Source organism: Equus asinus, chromosome 18 (genome assembly GCF_041296235.1).
Source record: "Equus asinus isolate D_3611 breed Donkey chromosome 18, EquAss-T2T_v2, whole genome shotgun sequence".
Lineage (NCBI taxonomy): Eukaryota > Metazoa > Chordata > Mammalia > Perissodactyla > Equidae > Equus > Equus asinus.
This window is the reverse complement of record NC_091807.1, coordinates 4,900,253-4,923,518: the sequence shown is the minus strand read 5'-3', so window position 1 is coordinate 4,923,518 and position 23,266 is coordinate 4,900,253. Positions and strand designations below refer to the sequence as shown.

Sequence of the window (23,266 nt, the reverse complement as noted above, 5' to 3'; positions counted from 1 at the left end):
TTGCATTCTAAGAAATGTTTTAAGTTTCAGAAATGAATTTATTCAATAATGACAACTCTAAAACACTTTGACCATTGTCACACTGTAAAATACTGAAAGATCTTACAACCATAAGTGTTTGCTAGTTTTTAAGTTAATTAATTAATAGCATCTAAGAATAGACTATTTAGAAAATAGAGCATTATCTATTCTTTGTATTTAAAGATGACTTTATTTATCCAAATGATCAGAGCTCACGTTTTGAGTGTTTTTCCCTTCAGGTATGGAATAAGTGCAAACTGTCTTCTAGTCACTTAGGTGTGTAGGCTAAAGAGATCTCTTAATCACATGGAACTTTACCACTGTCATCACAATCAAACTTGCAACCATTTTTAAACTATCTAATTAAATTGATCAATTTGTTCTGTAGTTTACAGGAAGAGATACTTTTGTGTTGTGATGACAAGGAGACTCCTAGGGTTCCCCAAAATAGTAATTTAACAAAAATCCTCTGAGTCTTTTAGTCTCCTACATTTTTTGGAACATCCACTGAAATTCTCTCTGGGGTTGCATGTGCCGTAAAGCAGTGTTAAAGATTAGTCCTTCTCAAACTTGGTGTACGTATACATCACCCTGGAATCTTGTTATAATGAGGAATCTGATTCTGTAGGTATAGGGTAGGACCTGAGATTCTGCAGATCTAACAAGTTCCCAGGTGATGGTGGTGATGTTGGTTTGAGGACCACACACTCTATAGCAAACCTATAGCCTATTTCAGTGCAGAAATCCTAATTGCTCTGGTAGTTATCAACAAGAACAAAAACATGATTTGCTTCTGAGTATTGATCACAAATGCTCAGATACTCATGTCCAATTGGGGCATTTTCTTGAATATAACAATCTTAGAGGAATTAATTATTATTATCTTTTTTAGCTCAGTGAGACTTGAGAAGTCATCAAATGCAGCTCCCTCGTATTATAGTTGAGGAAATTGAGGGTCAGGGAAGTTGAACATATGCTCAAGGTCATTCAGCTAGCAGCATGATGTGCACTGGAACCCAGGAACCCTGAGTACATTTTCAATAAAGAAACTCTAACGTCTTTGGCATTTCCATTTATTATAGTCTCCCTGACACAAAACCTAAGCATGAGTCAATAATGATTAGAATTTCACCTTTTGATGCTCACAATAGTTTAAATGATAGCAGTATCCTTGGACTTACTGACTTTCCTAACAGCTAAAACTCACAGTAGGCAACTATCTCCTACAATAACAAGAGTATTCACACATCCTCTTTCTTCTAGAGTCCACTTGCAGTTTTATTATGGACACTTTGCTTCTTAATTTAGAGAACCTGGGGAGAAAGGTGGATAGAGAAATGAATGGGTCAGTAGTTAAAAGGCAAGGGTTGAATTTGTGAAAGGTTGTGGCAAAGTACGCAACAAATGGGAAAGAGCGAAGGGCATCAATATTGATTTTGCCTCTCATCTTTCCCTCTGTCTTCTTGCTTGCAGGTTTCTATTGTGTAGTCTCTCAAACAAAGCAGGCTTTATTTATGGTAAGACTCATCTAACACTGCTGAACTAGTCCATCATCTACTCATTTGGTTCAATTAAAAAGTGGTCATAGGGAAAAGCCTGGGAATTAAGCTCATTTGGAAACACAACTTCTGATTAATTTATGTCTTGCTCATTTATATCTCCTCTTCTAAAGAACACTTTTCAGGGTGCTGATTTACAGAGGTGGTTCTTTCCAGATTCCAGAATTCCTTTCTATGACCATCTTTGGTTGAGCCCCTGAAGAAAGTACAGATATGCTTTTCCTCCCTTTCTTAAGGCTATTGTTAAAACATTTATAGAAGATTTCCTAAGATTTCCCGCTTTCCTCAGTTAGAAAAGTCCCACTAAACAGCTAGTGCCACCGTTTATAAAGCGCTTACAAATTGCATGGCTCTGTAGTAACATGTTTGCATTCTCACTTAATCTTTGCAAGTCTAAGAGTTAAGTGCTATTATTATCCTTGTTTTGCAGTTGAGGAGGCTTCAGACTTAGACATTCAAGTAAAATCATTAAACATTATGAAGCTAGAAGTGACAGCTCTGGGATTTGAACTGGGGTCTGCCTAATCCCCGAACAGACCGATACTGTCACCCACTAGGCTCTATTGAGATTTAACCTAAATTAAGTCAAAATTCTGAAGAACAACAAAAAATTAACTTCCTAACCCCTAACTTTTTCCTTCTCTGCCACACAAGCTTTTGTAGGCAGGTAGGTGTTCCGCTCCCTATGCTTAGCCTCTCCCACACCCTCTGCAATCTTTCCCTTTTGCTGCGGGAGCGTCAGAGAATGCTACTGCAGCTGGTGAGGGGGCAGGTGCAGCCATCTGCTCCAGGAGTCCAAAAGCGCACAAGAACTTCGCACCCAGGACCTGGCCCAGGCACCAAGAGTTCCAGAACCTGCTGGGGACACAGCTAATCCCGCCCCCTCGCGGTGACGATTGGCTAAACTCTTCCCGAGTGCAAAGCACTGATTAACGAAGGCAGCCGACGCCTCTGCAAGTTAGGGCGAGACATCGCCAAGGAGGTGAGACCCGCCGGAGGTGTGTGAATGGGGGCTTCAGTTGTTCCTGCCCGAAGGGTCCTTGAGAAGCCTGTTTGTTTTTCCCGGCGCCTTTCTCCACCCATCCCTTTCTCTCATTGGCCGGGCCTGGTGGGCGGCTGTGTTTCCATTGGCCGGGGGGCGGTGTCTGTCCCTGGCCAGGGTGGGGGCGGGGCCTCCGCCGCGCTGAGCTTGCCCTTGTGTCTGGTGCTCGGTAGAGCTGCCGCCGCTGCCGCCGCCGCCGTCGCCGCCGCCGCTGCAGCCCGAGCATCCGGGAGCCGCCGCCGCCGCCGCCACCGCCACCACCGCCACCACCACCAGCGCCGCTTCCACCGCTGCCGCCTCTCCTCCCAGGACCCCGAGACACCCGAGCGCGAGCGGCGGCTGCTGCTTGCTTGCTCCCGCTTTCCCCTGCCCCTCCCTTCGGTGACCTACCCACTCCTTGCAGCCCTCGCCGGCACCTTCTCCGACACCCCGGCATCCCTGCACCACCTGCTCAGGCAGCCCCGGCGGGCTCTAGGACTTGCTGTGCGCGCCGCGAGGAAGGCAAGCCCCGAACCCGTGCCTGGCAGGCGGACTGTCGCGCCTGCACCACCAGCAGGAGGAGGAGGAGAAGAAACTATTTCGCCCACCGAAACCCCATTCTGCGGGTGCTTCGCCGCTGCCGCTACTGCTGCCGCCGATCCGCGTCCGCGGGTTCAAACACCGCAGCGGCGGGGACCGTGGTCCGGCGGGCGCCGCGAGGAGCACCCCAGCAGAGTCCTGCCCTCTGGTACCCCGCTCACCAGCATCTCCTTGGCCCCTCGTTCCTTCCCCAACCCTTAGAGAGGGACCATGATTTGGAAACGCAGCGCCGTTCTCCGCTTCTACAGTGTCTGCGGGCTCCTGCTACAAGGTAATCCCCGCCCTGCCGCGGGGAGCATCAACTTCACGCCCATTCCCCATCATCCCCACTCCACCCCACATTTCCACTCTCCCCTTCCAGTCCCCCAGTGCCCAGCGATTTCCACCCCCTCCCCCTACTTCCCGGTGCGGCAGGGGGCAGTGGCAGTTTGCTCTAGCCCCTCGAATCTCTAGCGTTGGCTCAGCCCTGCTTTCCCAGCAGTCAGCCCCTTACGCGGCACCTTTTGCCTTTTCATTCACCTGGGCTTCCTGCATCCCTCTGTCCGTACCCGCCAGCACAACCCTCCTCCCACGCCTTTTAGCTGGCAACTTGTGCCTTCTCTGAACATTCCACCCTTCCACCAACCCTCACCAGCCGCCTCCCACATCACGCTCCCGACCGACCCTCTCCATCTCTTGTCATCTCTTTAACCTCCCCCTTTCTGGGTCGCCTTTCTCTTTCCCCTTCTTCCCACCATCATCATATCTGTGTGTCTTTAAAAAGTGTGTGAGAGCCTGGGAGCGAGCTACCGAGATGGCGAGAACAGCAGCAGCGGCGGCACCGTGTGCATTGCAATAACATCCCCGGGGGGGAAATGTGTTGTGAGACGTGTCATTCACCTAGGAAGAGAGAGGGCCTGTGTCTGGGATTAAAAAAAAAGAAGAAGAAAGGAAAAAGAAAGAATTTATAAATAAACCAAGAAATAAAAAAAGAGGGCAAGAGGAAGGGAAAAATTAAAAGACTCAAAGCCACTTTACCAACAAACCGACTTTTTATTATTCAGTCTGTGTGGTTTTCTTTTCTTTTTCTCCGTTTCTCTCTCTCTCTCTTTTTATTTTTTTAGCAAAGATATATATGCACCTTAGCAGTTAACTCTTCTGCTGTGGGATTTTCGCTTAGATTCCCTGCCTCTACATCAGCCGTCTGCCGCTTCTTTCCCTAATTAATATTATCCTTTCACGGGAAATGTAAGAACCACTGTGACCGCAGTGGAGGCAAACCGCACAAAACACTGTTATTATGCAAATCACTGGGGTTGGATGCAGAGTGGCTAGGGAACTGGGGTGCACTTTTCGCCAGACCCTCTCTTTTGGAGGAGGGAGGAGGGGACCGTGTGGAATGGGAGGACGATGCTGATTGTGAAATAGATGGAAACGTACGGAGTCGGAGTGCATGAGGAGAGCACACTTTGGGTGGTGGTGGAGACAGGCGGCCTGCTAGGGCAGGGTGGGCAGGGGCTGTAAGGCGGAAGATTGTTGCTTTGAAGAGAGTAGTATAGAGATGTGGCTTGAGTGTGAGATACCGGCAGGATGTATGTAAAATGATGGTCGATAGGATTTCTTTAAGCTAGATGACTGTTGATTTCTTGATAAATTTTTGCCCACCCTAACTCCTCTGTCATCATTTGTGTATTTGCGGGAAAGATAAGTTGATCAAATTTATTTGTCCCTGGGTAAAAGGAATCTGAAAGTAAGACACACGTAAACTCACAGGCGTGCAAAACCCAAATCGGCCTTTTGAGGATTTAAATGAGGTCAGTGAACCATCTTTCAGCAAGTTCTTGGAATGCATCCTCTCTCCTATCCTCCTCCGGGATATAGACTGGGACCATATTTTATTTATGCCTATTTATGAATGTGAAAGAAAAGATAGTGGACAGAATTTTCATGAAATAACTAACTGACTTTGCAGAGACATTTCTTAGAATGTTTTGTGGTAATTTTGTGTATTTTATGTTGGATGTAAATTTCAGATGTGTCATGTGCCAGAATCTCCGAGAAGGCAGAGAGCCCATTCTGCCTGCTTACGCCGCCTGGTCCCATTTCCCACCGCTCACACCCCCACCCTCGCCCAAGTAACCCCGTGGCTGACACATTACTTAGGTTTCTAATCCGTGCTGAAATATCCTCCCAGAGACCCCACTTCACCTCTCAGTAACTTGCATTTCTCAGCTCTGCTGTGTGTGTGTGTGTGTGTCTGTGTGTGTGCGCGCGCGCGCGCGCCACGCAGGGTAAAAGGAGTGTGATGTAGGGGAATCAGTTAATTTGGTGATTGCCATGAAAATTCGACACCACTGGATGTGTTTTCCCTACCAGTCTGTGTGTGCTGGCCCCGGCACATCACTGCGCACACCTCTGGGCTGGTGCGAGATTATTTATGATAGAGCATGAGGGCAATGGACTGCACTTGGGGGTCGCCTCCTCTCTGCCTTCAACATTTCCCTGTGAATTGTCTATTCAGTGCACTGCAAAATAACTGTCTGCCGGTGCCTCTCTCTCTCAGCCTGGAGAAGGATTTACTCTTTCACTACCCGGAGAGATTCCATCAGCTGCATTCTCTTTTATTAAGGGCATGGGTCTCTTTTATTAAGTATGTAAACCAATGGTTAAGACAGTGCTGCTTTTCACAGCAGACTGGGGGTGGTGGTAGAAGGGCTGTGGGTATGCCAGAGAAAATGCACCACTGCAACCAGCAGCAGCACCAGCAGCAGGTCCAAATAAATAAATAAATAAGCGTCCTATACAGCAGCTGGGGAAAGAGCAGCAGCCCAGTGATATCTGTGTACTTATGAGCCTCTTAGATCAGGCCATATTCATACACCAAAAGATAGAAGAGGATTTAAGGAAAGATCTAGAAGGGGGAGGGGGCACAAAGCACCACTGAATTGTCTTCTCATGTTTATGGCTGCCTCACATTTATCAAACACTGCTCACAGACACATCAGACTTTGTTGATATTGTCAGTTCCTGCTCAAACAAATTGCTCATGCCTTCCTTGTCTTAGTCTTGGCTGAGAACATTGCTTCAGGGTTCAGGTTTATGTTTCTCCCACCGCCCTACTGTTTTATTAGGACTTGGTTAGGTGTAAATGAAATGGATTTCCTGGACACAGATTAAATACTTAGCAGATCTTTCCTTTCTATGTTCAGGGAAGGAAGGGGTGGGGGGACTAGTGAGCAACTGATTTTGGCTAGGGGGAGTCTACTCTGCCTGCTAGTAGTTATGACTAGGCAGATACTGTAGGCAGTCTATGGCTTCTTATTTTTAGCTTTATCAGCACTCCAGTAACATTCTGTCACTTAAGTAATACTAATCAATTTATTTATTCTCTGAATTACCATACTCTCTCTTGCAATATGCATTACTTTAGACAAGAGACTCATTTGGACATATCTTCTCTGTGTTTTCCATTGTCACCAGTTTTTTACTTTTTCTGGGAAGCAAAATCAACCTTTTGGCTTGTTAGTATGTAGACTGATAAGCCAGTGGTGAGAATCAAGTCAATGATAAAATGAGTTAAAAAAAAGGCTTAAACAGTTCTATTCTACAACATCTACCAGTTCATCCTCTACGTATCTTTAGGAAATGAGTAGTTAGAAAATAAGCACATTTCTGACCAAAGTGTAACTTGGAATGTAGACTACTTAGATAACAAAATTTGATTCACTGTTAAGCTATGGGTATCCTGTCTTATTTTCCTCCATCATAGACAGAGGAAAAATCTGGGGTAAGGACAGGGGACACTTTTGAGAAATGAATGTCTTTAGAACGAGGAGTGCAAAGGCTTACCACCTGTCACTAAGACTTCTCTTGGCCACAGAGTAGATCCAGTTCAACTGCTAACCCTTGCTGAACCTGGATCCCTTTCCATGCCTGAGGGGGCACTGTAAAGATGGACACTGTTTTGTTTAGCACAGGAAACAATCCTAGAGAGGGCAAAAAAGAAAGAAGGTCAAGATATAACCAGAAAATAGACATGCATAGAGAGACCCTGATTTTGTTGAGAACTTTATTTCCTTTTCAGAGTTATTCTTACACAAAAACATATCCAACACAAATACTGGGGCTTTAGTATTTTTTCCCATGGGACAATCTGGTAAATGATGATGTTATATTTAGAAAGAAAGATCTTCAAATTAAAAGATAAATTGGACATACATATTACTTGCCTCAGTGTGTGTCATAAACCTCCCCTTATATTTTTAGAAAGCAAATTATAATACAAAATACACTTACGTACATTTGATAAAATACTGGTAACTTCATACTTCCTAAGAGCATGTCTCTCCCACTCTTTTGCCTCTGCACGTCATAACCTTAGTCTCATCAAGCTCATTTGTAACGCTGAATGCAGATCCTGGAATATAACTCACCTCCTTTTTTGATTAACAGCTGGAACTTTGAAAAGTAGAGTCTGTACATAAGAGCCAGTGACTATGATTTAAACATTCAAACACCAGACACTTAAGTAATTGAGGAAATCTCCCTGCAAATATGAGGAGTTTCTGGACTAATTTTGTATTGATACATGGAAGCTGGCCTCATTGTCTTTTTCTCATTTCTACAACTTTTTGAATTCTGGGAACATAATAATGACAGAGGTAAGCATCAACTGAGATGGCCTCTTCCTGCCTTCTCCACTAGAAGATCAGATACTTGAAAACTATTTGCTCTGCGTTTAAATAGAGAGATGTCATTTTACTTAAAGAAAAACTTACTTAAATTACTTAAAGAGCAAATGGAAATGCAACAATGTTAGAAGACATCCTAAGCATACATTTTAAAGTGGCCTGAAGTCAACATCAAATGATAGCAGTTTTCTTTATAAAATAAAGAGTCTATGGGGTATCATGATTGAGACAAGATTTATTTATTATGAAGGATTTGGGGTACATTAATAATATAACATAGACTTATTATATAGATGTTTTACTGGATCATACTGCCATGCATTCTATGAGATTTATTGAGAAAGAGTCCTTTTTTAACAGACTTCCTTAAACCTCCTTGGCAAAATCGCCCACTGTGCAGCAGCTGGCCAGGTAGATTGAGGAGGCTTCAAGAAGGGAAATCGCAAATCAGGGAAGCAGAAGTCACAAGCTGAAATTAGAGTTCCTTTGTGGAATTGGCAGAAATTGGCTTGTTTACCCTCTTAAAACAGCTCTAGTGCCCAGTGATTATTAAATTTAAGCTTCCTGAGGGCAAGCCCCGAGTGTTGCTTATCTGAGCAATCTTCTTATTCTCAATTTAGTAGATGCATAATAGATAGTGTTGAAATGAATATTAGGTATGTCCTAATTAGTTTTGATGGAGATAAGTGGTCCTTTCTCTTCATAATATATCAGCACTTACTTTGTTAACTAATGTACATAAGAGTTAATTTTAACATTTTGTAGGCTATGTGGGTTTGGGAAAAGTTTTCCTATAGAAAAGTACATAGCAATAGCTCTTCATATGCATCTTTAAGTGAATGCAATCTGATCAATTGTTCTTAACATAATGTTTTTCTACCCATTTTTTTCCATGATTAAAAATCCCAAATATTTTGCATTTGATTAGATCATAAACTCATTCCATGAAAAAAGGAAGGACATGATTTAAATATACTGATTTAACCTAAAATATTTAAAAGGACAAGTTCATTGCCAACATTTTATTTGAAAATGTCAAGCATTTTTGGAGTGCAGTTCCATAGTGTCAAAAAAAGGCATCTTCTGCAAATTCCTTGTGTAAAGAGGTGGGTGAGGATTAACCTAGAGCTGTGGCAGCTGAAGCCCCCTGCTGTGTGATGATGCAAATGGCATCTCAGGCCTAATGTGCTCTGCAGCGGCAGGCGACACACAGGAAAGCAGTCATGTGGCATGAGTGAAATAGGAAGTCTTTTCATAGCTTATGGTGGACATGAACCATCCTTCAGCTTTTTACCACCAAAAATAATCCAGAGAATATTTCTAATCGCATAAGCTCATGATGAAGCAAAAGAGAGAATACATATTTTATCTAGAGATTAATGTAATAAATAAATTCTAATAAAATTATCAATGTTTTCATCAAATGGATGGTAGATATTTTCTAGCAAACTATCAGGAATGTGTGTCATTTAAGGAAAATAAATTGCAAAGTTAAAATAGGATTTCTATGCAGTTGTTTACATGTCTTGGACCTGATAATTGTCGGGCTGGGAAATATGGCATCCTTCTCTTCCTTTAGTAAGTAAGGAGTTAGTCTCTTGGTTTTTTTTTTTTTTTTTTTCCTATTAGAGCGTTTCCTGTATTATGAATATACAGTAGTTTTAAAAGAAATAGGAATTAACTGTTCAGTGCATGTTCACATAGTTTATTTACTGCCATAAAGTGGAATTTGTGTTAATGTCAAATCAGTAGAGAGTATTTTCTCTCTGGACAACATTATTTATCACAAAGTCAAAAGCATCAAATAGGTTCCTCAATAAAAGTAAGAGTTGTGAACCAGTTATTACGGGCAGCCTGTAAGGGAAGCCCAGCTGATAACAGGAGCTAATGTAGCTTTGTTTATTTTGATTCCGTTTGCTACAGAATAAAATAATTGAACATACTATGAATATTGATTTTTATTCAAGAAATGAGCCCAGTTGGTCCTGTTAATGTCTTCAGTGCATTTCTTTAAGCAGATATGAAATTGTTTTCATCTTAGAAGTATGTAATGTATTTAAAAGTTAGGAAAGCAAATATTCTGCTTAATTAGTATCAGTTAAATATTAATGCTGAAATCAGAGATGTATTTATTGAGAAAAGAAATATTCCTCAATCATTTATCTCTATATATGCACATATATACAAGTTTAAAGTGTACAGTTATTTTTAGAACTGGAGGACAACTTTAAAATTTTGTAAGTAATCAGAGTTTGGGGCTCTCAGGGATGAAGCGTGAGAGAAAGGTAAGAGTTTAGTTTGTTAGCAATCATTTGCTTTTACCCTTTTTAACGAAGGTTAAAAAATCTATTTTTTAAATAAATTTTCTTAGGCTATAACAATGATTAACTTTTCCACTTAAAAACATACAACACAGTTTACAGTTTCTGAATAGGCAATAGAGCTGAGCATTTATTCTGGCTCTTCTTTTGTGCTTATGAAACTGAGTGATGAGAGCCCACTGCTACCTGAATAGACGCAGGGCTGAGGTTGTAAGGAGATCTGCCATGGAGAGAGCTGCCCATTAATTATTCACATTCTATTTTAGAGGTCTTTCAAGTAAATATTAAGACAGTCATTATTCAACATTGGGGATAACTCTTTGAGTCAGCAAATAGTGTTCACTTGAATATTTAAGTTATCTTTCAGCAATCTGCATGCTGAAGGGGAAGCGCCTGTTTAGTAATAGTTAAACAATTATTCTGGGGGCTAGATGCTGATGTCGTTGGGGAGTATTCAGAAGATAAAAACAACCATTCATTTGCTTGGAGGAACATAAAACCTTAAAGCTAAGTGTGATCAAATAGTGCAAATAATTTCACACAAAACGAAAGTCTTTTTATAGGTCAGTTGATTCCCTAATAATTTATATATTTGATGCTGGTTTATTTACAGTAACAGTGCATTGTTTGTCTAAAGTCATCTTTGGGAACAGAGTGACAAAGCACCTTTCCTGACAAGGACGTGCTGCTGACTGCTAAGTGTATAGCCCTTATATTGAATCAGTGTAATTTATAAAGCCAATTAATTTGTTCTTGTAAAGAAATATTTTTAGCTTCTTTGCTAAAATTCTTTGCATTTAAAAATGCAAGTGCGTCCTATAACACTTACTTAAACATCAAGGACTAAAATTTATAGTGTGTAAAATATGTTTTTACTTTCTTAATAAATTCCTATTTTACATTGACTTGTCCTCTATCCCCCCGGGGGAAAATGTCCATGACACTGCTACCTTGTGTGCCTTCTCATACCTTATATGTTCTCTGCTTGTCATCCTTAAGTAGTAGACTTAGGTTGAAATGAGAGATGATTAGAATATTTGTATTTAAAAACAAACAAGAAAATGTACAATAAGCTTGTTATCCAATTGTCATTCCTTTACTGCTGTTTCATGTGCTGAAGTCTGAATAGTAACTCAGCTTCCTTTACACTCTCCAAGAATATAATATCCTCCCCATTCCTGACCATGCCACCAACCCGAAAGACTCATTAAAAGAAATTAACAGGGAATGAAGAATAGTTAAAGAAGGGAGTTTTGCTAAAGCCCTTGATGTGGAACACTTACAGATTGAGTGTTTTTCCTTTCAACCTCCAAGGCGGGTACCCCGATGTTTTAGCAAGGATAAAACACGTACGTGTGCTTTTACTTGTTGTTCTTATTGTTCTTATTGCAGTTTTTGAGGGTTCAATCCCTTTAGACTCATAATAAAAATGGCAAAAAAGAGGAGGGAAGGAATGTGAGTCAGCCAGCCAAACACACACAGAAACGCCTGGCAAAGCCGACTAAATTAGCATATGCTAGGCTGCAAGTTTCCCTCTGTTGTTACATAATCCCTTTCTAATAGGAAATCAGTTCTCATACTTAACCCTTTCAGGAGGTTTTGAATTCTCCAAGTGTTGTATTTTTATTTTGCTTCATTTATTTTCTCACGAATTCTGTGAATCATCTATTGAGGGGCTTTTATGTCAAATTCTTTTTTTCCCTCTTCAGTCTGTATACAAATGTTCCATTCTGTGCCCAACTTCAGGATTCAAGAATCAACTTTTCTATAGCTTTCACTGAGAGGATCTCATTAGCATTTTAGGCTCTCTTTACTCATGTGCAGCTTTCTTTAGAAATGTATTAGTTCTATGAGGTTCCCCTAAGGATTCATAATACTCCAGTTTGTTACATGTACTGTGATATCCAGTGTGCCTTAATTGTGCACGTGTCCTCATTTCAAAGCCTTTTCAGGGATCATGTGGGATAGAACAGGGGTCTGGCTGTACGTTCACTGTCATGTGTTAATGTGTAGGTGGTATTCAGAGAAGGATGTCTCTGAAAGCAATTGTATATCTATGACTCCAGTATAGCAAGCAGTCACATTCTGCCCTTACTAGTTACCCTGCCAAGGCAGAATGAAATTCACCATTGTGACACATAATACAGTATCTGTTATTTCTAAATAGTTGTTTGCTCTGGGAATGAAATAAAATAAAATAATGTGTATCCCTTATCCTGAATAGAGATTGTTCCTTTCACTCTCCCAAACAAAAAGAAGAATCAGAAATTGTTCCTAAGTCAATACTCTATTCCTTAACTAGCCCATTAACACATTTTGCTGTGGTGGGATCTTGAGGTTACGCTGGTTATCATTTGAGGCTATAGATTTTTAGATAGTATTAATTGCCTCCAGACTTCATGGGCTGCCAAAAGACACTGCATTGCCAAATTTGAGTCATTATATTTTCACTTTTTGATTTGTATGCAATTTGGACAACTGTGAAAGTATATAGGAACATTGAACTCAACTGCAAGAGAGAGAAATACATTTTTTTAAAATAGGAACTTCATTTGTGGAGGGATAGTTACAAGAACTGGCTCATTTAGTACATGTCACTATTTATAAGGAGGATATTTTCCTTCATTGAATGAGTTTGATAGTGTACTTACATTAATTGTGCCTTTTGACTTACTTGTATTCCTCTGTGTGTTATATCATCAGACAATTTGAGTTTAATTTGTAAATACAGCTGCTTTTTTTTCTTTTTATTTATGACTATTGCAATAAAAAAAGCATTTTGTAAGTTGATATATTGACAATTTTAACCAATTATTGTTTCCTTATTTTACACAATTGCATTATTTTTGAAGCCATATTATTATTAATGGTAGGTTAAAAAATATCAGTGTCCAGGAAGCCATAGGAGTTTTTAATTATGAGAATTTTTTACCAGAATCTGATGTGTACCTTGTAGTAGGCAAAAGAATGCTATCTGCCCTTTATTGATCATTTTAAGCATTTATGTCTTCTTAGTTCATGAGAGACCTAAGCATTTTATTTTGTCTGTGCTATGATCTATATCACCCCTTTGTATATTTTTATTATAGCATTTTGGATGTTGAGTATTTATCTGTCTGTCTCCTCTGGTGGACTATAAGCCCCTAGAGTACAGAGACTTAGTCTTCATTTTATTTCAAGTGCCCAATCGAATGTCTGGTCTGTGTCTTTTATTAATGTTTTCATTCCACTTTTTGATTAGTTCTCTACCAATCCACTTAATCTTGACACATCTCTTTAATTGTAGCCAAATAACATTTAAGTATTTATGTTATAACTGACAAGGTGCCAATATAGTATTCTGAATAGAATAAATATTTGCAATGAATTTTCATTTTTATGTAATGTACAGGGAGAAGGAAAAAATGAGTACTAACAGACACAAACAACTTTAAATAATGACATAAAATGTGGAATCATCGCTTTCACTTAAGGCAGTCAGTTCAAATTTGCACTGAAAACATACATCTCATAGCTTTGAATCTTCCTGATTTCCCTGGGCATCATAACTCCTTGTGTTTTTTCTACCTTCAAACAATTTCTATCTGTAGCCCCAAAATATTCCTGATGATGACTTTGGATAAACTTGAAGCCAGATCATCTTATTGTTCTATTTAGAGTGGCTGGTATTTCTGGATAAATGTATAAACAAAGAGGAATTACAAACTGACCTTGATCTGCCAGATTATCGGTGCAGACTGACCTGCTTTTCTCATTGCTAAGCTATAGAGTAGAGATTCTCTGAGCAGTCCCTGAAGTACACATTCAGGGTGTATTCTTCTCAGTTTAAGTGGGAGAGATTCCATCTGTTTTATTTAAAAGGCCTTTTAAAGAAAATGCTAAATGTTGGTGTTTGTTTTTTTTTTTTTTAATGCTTAGTCATACTTCTGCAATTGAGGACACGTTTGCTATGTTTGCATTTGATTTATTTTCCTTTTTGCATTTTGAAAGACAGTGGGAGGAAATATGGGAATATTAACTGCTTTTTGAAGAGGATTTAAACATAGTTACCGAGAGCGGAACACCAAGGGAGGAAAGACTTTCTACAATTTGTGGTGACTATTTCCACATAAAGTGTTTTAAGAATGCTTTTCTAAAAAGTCCCAGTGAAATGTAGCTTTTCATAAAAGTCACATAGTTTTTCTTCAGATTTGGAAAATAAACTTCCCTGATGTCTTTTGGATTTTTGACAGTTTTATGACTATCAGCATTTGAAAAGATATTAACTAGGCTAACTTAAGATTCACCTGATGCCAGGTGCTGCAATCACGGTATCATCCTCACATGGAAACAGACATTCAGTAAATAAATATGCAAAGTAGATTAAACTAGCTCAAATTATTAAGGGTTATTGCCACCTATATTGAGAATATTAAGAATTATATTCTTCCATTGCTTCTGTTAGTACCTAAAATCTTGCTTTATGTTAAAACGTGAGTATCAGGATGATGTGACAGCCACAAAAGAATAACCTCCTTCTTTATCGTGGCTCCTTTTTGGCCCTTGCTGACTGATCCACTTTCCAGAGCCTAGCGAATAAAGGGAAAGTAGTTTGGGAGGCAATTTTTATTGACTATTTTACTGTTTTGATGAAAAATTTTTTAGTAAGTTACTGAATTGTATTCATTATATTGAGGATATTCCTATAAATCTATGGCTAGAAGTGACATATTTTAAATTTCTACGTGTAACCACATAGTATTTGAAACACTGGAGGAAGAGTCACACCTTCATATTTCTCAAGTTTTAGTCATTATGATCTGCTCAGAAATTGAATTTTCAATTTGATATAAGAAGGAAGGATTTTTATCTGCCGCTTTAAATGCGAAAGCATTTCAGGCCAACATTCTTATCCAGAGTCACCAAATTAAAAACATTAGTGCCCATAATATTCATCAAAAGGATATTATACTAAGGGTATTGTCTTTATAGAAAGATTTGATGTTAACTAGCATGACAAAAGAAGTTGTGTGAATATATGAATATAGTTTTTAATATATTTTTAAAAGTCCAGTAAAATTTGTAGAGGATAGCTTCATGTCCACTGGCTTTTTTTTTTAACATGGAAATGCCGTGGATGAAGTAAGACTAATGGTTTTGTAAAACTTCAATTCTCCATGTCCTTTCACTTCCATGGAATAACTAAGATAAAAATATTGGTGGATAGATAAGATCACAGTTTTTTAGAGGTCGGGGAGAGGTCATTAAAGTCATAGTTACTTTAAATTTTTGTTTTGTTTTACCCAATTTTATTGACTATACAAATACAGACTACAAACAAGGCAGAACAGATTACCCTTGAAGGATATGATAGCATAAAATTATATTTTGTAATACAACAGCTATGTTTGATAGGTGGATATGGACAGATGAGGAAGACTAATAATCTTGTTATCGTTTACTGATGGTTTTATAAGATAACAATAAACTTGATCAGGAATTAAGGATACTTCCTCCACAGACCTTTGTATCTTCTTAGTGTACCAAGATGGAGAATGGGAGTCATTTGGCGATAGAGGAAGAGACAATAATAAATACCCCCAATCTTTGAGTGGAATACAATAGCAGCCATGCCAAACTACAGCTACCCTGGAAGTGGCAGTGAGGCTGGCCTAGTGGATGTCGGTTTTTTGTAGTGAGAATTCTCTATTCATCATTGAATCATTGGACTAATTCAGACTTCAATTTTTGGAAGTGCCCTGCAGAAGCGAGACATAGTGGTAGGAATCAAGGGACCTAACTTCTCATCCAAGTCGTGCCACTACTTTAGAGACCTTGAGTGCCTTACTTCTCATGCAGTTTAGTTTCTTCACTCGTAGATTGAGAGATTGGAACTGCATCCATTCTTTGGCAATGTGTTGTAAAAAGGATCTTATGGATGATTACAAAGTGCAGAAATGGAGTTTTTCTTTTCTCTTTCCACCTAAAATTGTTTTGTTTTGTTTTGTTTTTGGTGAGGAAGCCAAAATCTGTGCAGTCTTCTTCTATTTTGTATGTGGGATGCTGCCACAGCATGGCTTGATGAGCAGTGTGTGGGTCCATGCCTGGAATTGAAGCCCACCAACTCCAGGTCACCAAAGCAGAGTGCTTGAACTTAACCGCTCTGCCACTGGACTGGCCCCTAAAAGTGTTTTATAACACAGTCAGGATAACACTAATTGTGTGCTCTTAAAATACCTTTCACTAAAATTTAATTTTTGATATATACCCATGCATTAATCAGTGTTTACTGTTTTTACACATGTAGAGAGGTTTTTATTCTCATACATGTCTATATAATTTTCAGAGCTTTCTTTCTCTGTCAATGAATTTCATAAATTAATTTTATAGCCATCAACCTGAGTTTGGGTCATACATTCTTTTCTCATGAAATTACATCCATAGATCAATTTTGAAAATTAGGCAATTGTTGCTCTGTTAGTCATTTTTATTATTTGGGAGTGGATAGAATTGTGTTTCCATTTTTAGTTCAGTTTTGTTTCTCTGTGCATTTAATGTGTGTGTGTGTAAATTTTTACAGTTATTTGAGTTTTCATTGCCTTTGATCTTCTTAAGCTTACTTATTCATTCATTGATTTGTTTTTCAACAAGTACCTGTTTAAAGGTAGTGTTGTAAGTGCTGGTAAAGAAGTGAACAAGATGGAGACAGTTGATGCCCTTAAGGAGCTTACAGTCTATGGCTGAGACACAGAATAAACAAATCACAATATGTTATACCCTAAATCTTTATTTTCTGAAATAGAAATTCCATTTTTATAGTAATATCTTTTCAATAGCAACAGAAAGTGGATGTATCAGTGAGGATAGGAAATCACTGACTTAACAACAGTGTTATAAACCTCAGTGGGCTTTTAACACTTTTCATTTAAGGTTGGATTAAAGAGCTCTCATTTCCTCCAGTCGTTTATCCTGAAAACATTCTCAGTATGATGCCAGCTTCTTCCTTTTTTTTATTAATACAACTTGAAAGAAGCTGACAATTGAACAAGAAATATTCAAGCATGCTCTATTCTAACTGATTTGTTCAAGAGGATGATTCATTTAATTTCATAAAGGCTCAGTGGGCCAGAACAGTGGATGACCAGGTCAGCAGAGGGAATGTAGGGGAGAAGAGGTCTGTGAGAAGGATCTATGTAACAAGCAACAATATTTAGTTTTTTAGAGCTGAAGTTCTGCTTGAGCAATTCTCGTGTTACCAGCGACAGTCATTTAAAGAGCTGCTGATGCCTCAGGGAAAACATTTTTAAAGTGTCCTATCTAGAAACAATGCTCCTTGTACTGTGTCGTATATATTAAAACTCTGTCTCTTGCTTATATTACAATACATCGTGCCTGATTAAAACCTGTACTGCTATAATATGGCTTCTTGAGAACGCTGATTAAATGTTCTTCCTGAAATCTTTCCTCCTGCTCAGACTGCTCTGAATATGATTGAAATATTAATCACTTGGTAAACAAAGCTGGAGAATAGATGAGAATAGCATTTAAAATCTTTAAAAATACAATGAATTTTATATACAATTATTTAAAATGTTAGAGAGAAAATACAAAATCGTATGAATGGGCCACAGATATTCTTGACAACTTCATGTTACTTCTTTTAGTATTTAACTTTGAATGATGACCTCAGTATGCAAATGATGTCATATTTCTAACAGATTGTCTGGTATTTTGGAATACTATTCTTTAGTGATCAGTGGTTTTCCTGCAGTCCCTGTAGTAGATAGAGTAAAATTTTTTTAATAAGTATTTTGGAAATCATAATAGTGGTGGTCTAGCATGTATAATTACTCTTTTTAGAGACTTATTCATCTAGAATACTTACAGTAGTACAATGCACAGCTAGAAAAACCTCAGCTTAATCATTATCTTTAATTTCGCTTTCTTTTTGTTTTAAAGGAAACTTTGAAATTAAAGCAATTCAGGTAAATGCTCTGTGGCAGGAGATAACTCGCAAGAGTGTAGTTTTATACTAAATGATTTATTTTGAAAATATATTCAGTTTTCCAAAGTAATTCAGAGATGAATACGTATTTGGAAACTTTTATAGAGGGAACTAGGTGGTGCTGTTCTGTCATCTTTGTGTCTTAGTGACTTCTTAGGTCCGGTTCTCAATTCATTAAACATTTTCTTGCAGTAGGTGCATTACGTAAGATGTGGTTTTGGACACATGGTGGCATTACCTTTTATTAACCAACTAAGTTTGTTTATCGATCTTAGGTCTTTATTTTCGGCACTATTTTCACATAGCAGAAAAAAACTTTCTCTAAGCTGTAAGATACATCACAGTTTACAACTTCCCTCATTTCTTTAACGTTTAATATATTAAATGCTGAAATCTTCAGATATTTATGTTAGTATGTGTTTTTAAAATCTTTGTACTTGGCTATTTTATTTACCAAAACTCTTACTATTAATTGAGTCAGAATTTAAAGTGGTGAAATTTTGTACAGTTTGAGCTGAATTAAAATAAAAATACTACAAAATATATAAGCTCAAGGAAAACATTTTTACTATTTGAAGTACTAAAAATGGAATTAAACCTTTAAACAAAAGAAATAAGAAGGCTTCCCTTGAAAAGAAATTGTTTACTTAGTTTACTTCCCTGTAGGAAAAGTGACCTCAATTAGGCTGTCAGTTAATCTTTTCATCTTTCAGGATGTCATTAGGTTAATTGTGATTATGATCTTGGTGGTACCTGATAGTCCAAAATGAAGTAACATGCTTTATTTCAAACTAGAGAACAAAAAACAAAGCTAACCCCCCCCCCCCACCGTCCATGTAGATTAAGTACACTGGTGTCTCTGAGGTGTATTTTCTTGGTAAGGATTACAGTTTCATTCAGATACCTTTAGATTGAGGGAATGCTTTAGGTAAGAGAAAACTTAAAAGGACTGTAATTTTTTTCCATCAGAAATCATCTTGTGTTGCATACAAACAATTGTAAGTTATGTTTCCTAATGATTTTGCAATGCTTTTGGAGAAGAATGTATCACTACTTTATTATCTAATGAAAATCTAGATAGAAAACAAGGATGAAGTACTTCAAGAGCTGTCTACTCATGTCCCTCCTTGTAGAACTGGAGTTCTGTCATTTTGAATGAGGAAAAAAGTAATTTGTATCCTTCTTTATTTCTGATAAATAAATCCTCCTTGGTGCTATTTACACCATAACACACTGAAGTTTTACTTTAATCGAAAAGTGAACATTATATAGAAAACTCTTTGCATTTTCTCTTACCTGGCAATCTTTTATCAGTGGAAGATAGAATCAATACAGGATTTCAGAATGGTTCCTTGATATGTCATCTTACAAGGCAGAGAGATCACCTCTGAGATGAACATCTTCCAGACTAATAAATTTAAGGGAAAGTGCTGCTAGACTTCTGTGCTCACGTCTGGCCTTCCGGCCTCCCAAAATAAAGTGGGAATCACAAGTATCCGGATGAATGCCAGTGGTTAAACACTTGCCGAGGAAGAGTTCAGAATGGGGGAACTGTGTAGAGAATTGGGATTGTTCATTCACAAGGAATGCCTTCACTTCCTATCAAATGAAAATTTTCCAAAGGATTGGCTAACTCGAATTTATACTGCAATAACCTTAAAATGGGAAGAAACCTAATAATAAATAAAAGTAAAAAATTTAAGATTATATAAAAAGTTGACATTTATGTTTTGGGTTTTAATTATTTCTATTACAAAAATACTTGCTACCTTTTACATACTATCACTGTAAGAGTAAATCTTAGACTAGACAAAGAATTATGAAAGTTCTGCACAGATTTGCTGTGTCTACATGCTCAAAAACATGCAGTGTGTTTATGATAATGAATGATCCACTTTTTGGAAGTTGACATTTTGGCAGTGATACTAATAAGAAAATATTCAACTTTAATATGTTAGATACTAGAATTACATTATGGAAAGTTAAATAACACTGTCATCAGGATCAATGATGATTAGATAGCCTATTTCTAAAATACATCACACTTCAAATAAAGCATGATATTTGATAAAAAAATCTAAATCCTAAATGACTATACTTGAACCTTATTTTCCTTCCAGAATATAGAAAGTCTACATGTTGTTTTATTTCATTTCTTAAATGGCAAAAATACCAAAATTTATTTTGTAACTCTGGTGACTGCTTATTATTTTAGAAGTAAAATTAGAGGGCAAGAGACTAAAACACATCTCTAACATTATGGTGTCTCCTTGGACTCAAGCTCCAGAATGAACACCAAAAACGTTCTGGCATTTTTCATAACTTCCTGTGGTCATTATTTATTTCTTGGCGATCTAGTGTTAGAGTAAAAGAGGCTTCCTTCACAATTATTTTGATGAAGATTCATCCCAGGCGATGTAGCATAAACCACTGACTATTAGTGATCAGTGACAGCCGACAGATTACTTGGCATATCATTTTTTTTTCAGAGAGCCTCATCTTCTCTCTCCAAATGCTCCTTTGGAAGCTTGTGTAGAGGTTCCTTTTCATCTTGCCACGTTTTATCAATGATGAAAGATTTATATCTCATGGATCTAAAGGTGTTTTTCACTTTAAAAGGTAGACTAAAAAAAACAACAACAATAAGTAAGGGATTTCTGGGTTTCTTTTCAGATCAGAGTCAGAGAGCAGAATAGGTGAAAACATCAGAAAAGGGACTGATGATAATTAAGAGAATAAAAGCAACACTATAATGGAGAGGATGCATGTATATCTTTTATACCCTTAAGTATATTTTTCTTTATTAAACTGACAGAAAATAGAATTTCCAAATGAGGCTTGATATAAAATTATAGTTGACATCCGCCGATCAAGTTTTTATGGATCCAGTGGATACAGACATCGTTCATGGTGAAAGAGATTAGAAAAGAACTAAATAAGAATTTTGGATGACCTTTGGTCAGCATGTCCAGAGCCTCATTGTGGTGTGACAGCACAGGTAATGAAGAATTCTAACACTGTGACATGCAGGTATAATTGATATCAACCGCATTTGGAGAAAATATCTTACCGCAAATTTAATATACTCTTTTGTACAACTTATAAGAAAATGAGAACTTTAAATCTATCTCCCCTAGTTGCCTTTGATTGTGTCAAGATCTAATTTGTCTTACAATTAGTGCTTGTGTCTTCCTGTGTTGGCATTAATCTGAGTGGAAGGATGGAATACAATAATTAGGAAGTACTGGTGTTTTGCAGGCCAGTCCCAGGAGAAGCTCTTCTTATAGTGGCTTTGCAGTTTACAAATTGTCAACTTTTCAAAAAGAATCTTATTATTGGCTACATACATTCAGAGGTGAAACTGGGGAAAAACACCACAACAGAACAGTTCTTAAAAGCAGAGCAATGGTTTAATCATTGATTTGTTTTCATGAAATATTAACTTCAAAACAGAACAAAACAGAACTTACAAAAGCAGTCTCTACATTTAATTCCTAATGTGTCAATCAGCAGAGGTTTCAAAGGGAACAATGGTTGTTTGAAACTAAAGTCTCTAAGACTGGGGAGCACTTGGCATTTTAGGAAGCCAACTTCCTTATCCAAAATTCTAAAGATAAAAATTTTTGAAAGAGAATAAAGGCACTTGCAAATAAGTTTGTCTTCTAGTTTCATTTAAACAAACAAAAATATATGGTGTAAACTAGAGAGATATGACAAGCATTTAGAAATGAAAAAGGTGTATTTGCTTATCTAACCATTAAGAAATTAATCTAAATGTGCTAATAATTTAAAGTATTCCCCCTGACATTATCTAAGACGTTAGCGACATTATCGGAAATTGTCTTGTCTTTTTAACGTTGTGATATTTTCTGCCTTTTCCTTATTGACACTAAATTCTGTGAGCGCAGAGATGTTATTTACTGTTTTCATCTTCTACTTCTAGAATATAGTCTGGTACACAGTTGTTCAATAAATTTTTGTTCGTGAATGAATATGAATCTTGATTTGTTTTTTAAATGAAAGACTTCACTTTTTGAGCAACTTTCTCTAGTGAACAGAGACCAAATTAACAAGTATTTAAAATATACCTACTTAAGATTAGTTATGATTTAGTTGGGTTCAAGTCCTTTTAGTAGACACGTCATGTTCCATATTTGATTATAGATTATTTTTTATTTGAAAACATTTGTACCTAATTGTGTTTATTAGACTTAAAATAAAACACAATACTCCTGTTTCTCATTTAAAACAGTAAAGGAAAATAGAGCAGTGGAATTTCCTTGCTGAAATGCCATAAGAAAACTTTCAAAGTATTCATATATCTCCTATGTTAGATAATTCTCATTGTTAGTGTAAATTCAGGGTGTGTGTGTGTGTGTGTGTGTGTGTGTGTGTGTGTATTCTTTATATCAGAAATTTGTCTGAAGTCATGTAATTGTAACTGCATTGTGTGGAAAAAAATAAAACCAAAGATCATAATAGACCACAGGGGAAATTCTACATGAGAAGACTGTTATAGCAAAATTGGATGGAAGTTTAAAATAAGCTCTGCTGTAGTTTAGATTAAACATGATCTCATTTAAATCTTATTTCAGAGGCAGCATACTGTAAATGGAAAGTATAAGGGTTAGGGCATCCAGAATTAAGGTTCTGATGTTGACTATGCCACTGGCTTTCTCAGTCATGTGGGGAAACAGCTCTGTCTCGGGCTCAGTTACTCAGAGGGTGTTAGACTTGGATCAGCTCCAAGGTCTCTTTCAACTTGAAGACTGTCTCCAATTCAGCAGTTAAAGTAAATGAATATACTTTGCAAAGGTTAGGATATGATTATGTCTTTATCATTAAAAGTTTTGATTAGATGAAAGTGTTATAAAAGGATGATATGAACGACTAGATCTTTCTGTAAAATTCTACTGATACACAATGTGTTGTAAAAAATGGATATGTATTATATGCATATATAGTCAAGTATTTATTGATATATTGACATGTTATTGGTATACAAGTATATAACAAATAAATCTGATTGTTATATGATTCCATTTGTTTTAAAAATGCACGTGCGCATGAATAGATAATTCATTGCATTT

General features: G+C 37.7%; 1 protein-coding gene across 4 annotated transcripts in view; it reads left to right on the top strand.

Moving 5' to 3' along the window:
• The first annotated feature begins 2,760 nt into the window (after positions 1 to 2,760).
• Positions 2,761 to 23,266, top strand: part of CADM2 (cell adhesion molecule 2) — a 1,002,810-nt gene continuing 982,304 nt past the window's right edge. For 2 of the 4 annotated variants that reach the window (XM_070488673.1, XM_014865914.3), the window contains exon 1: positions 2,761 to 3,472. In XM_070488673.1, coding sequence (XP_070344774.1) covers positions 3,412 to 3,472 — 61 coding nt within the window. In that variant the 5' untranslated portion in view covers positions 2,761 to 3,411. The remainder of the gene's footprint in view (positions 3,473 to 23,266) is intronic. The other 2 variants (XM_070488674.1, XM_044750268.2) reach the window with 2 other exon arrangements.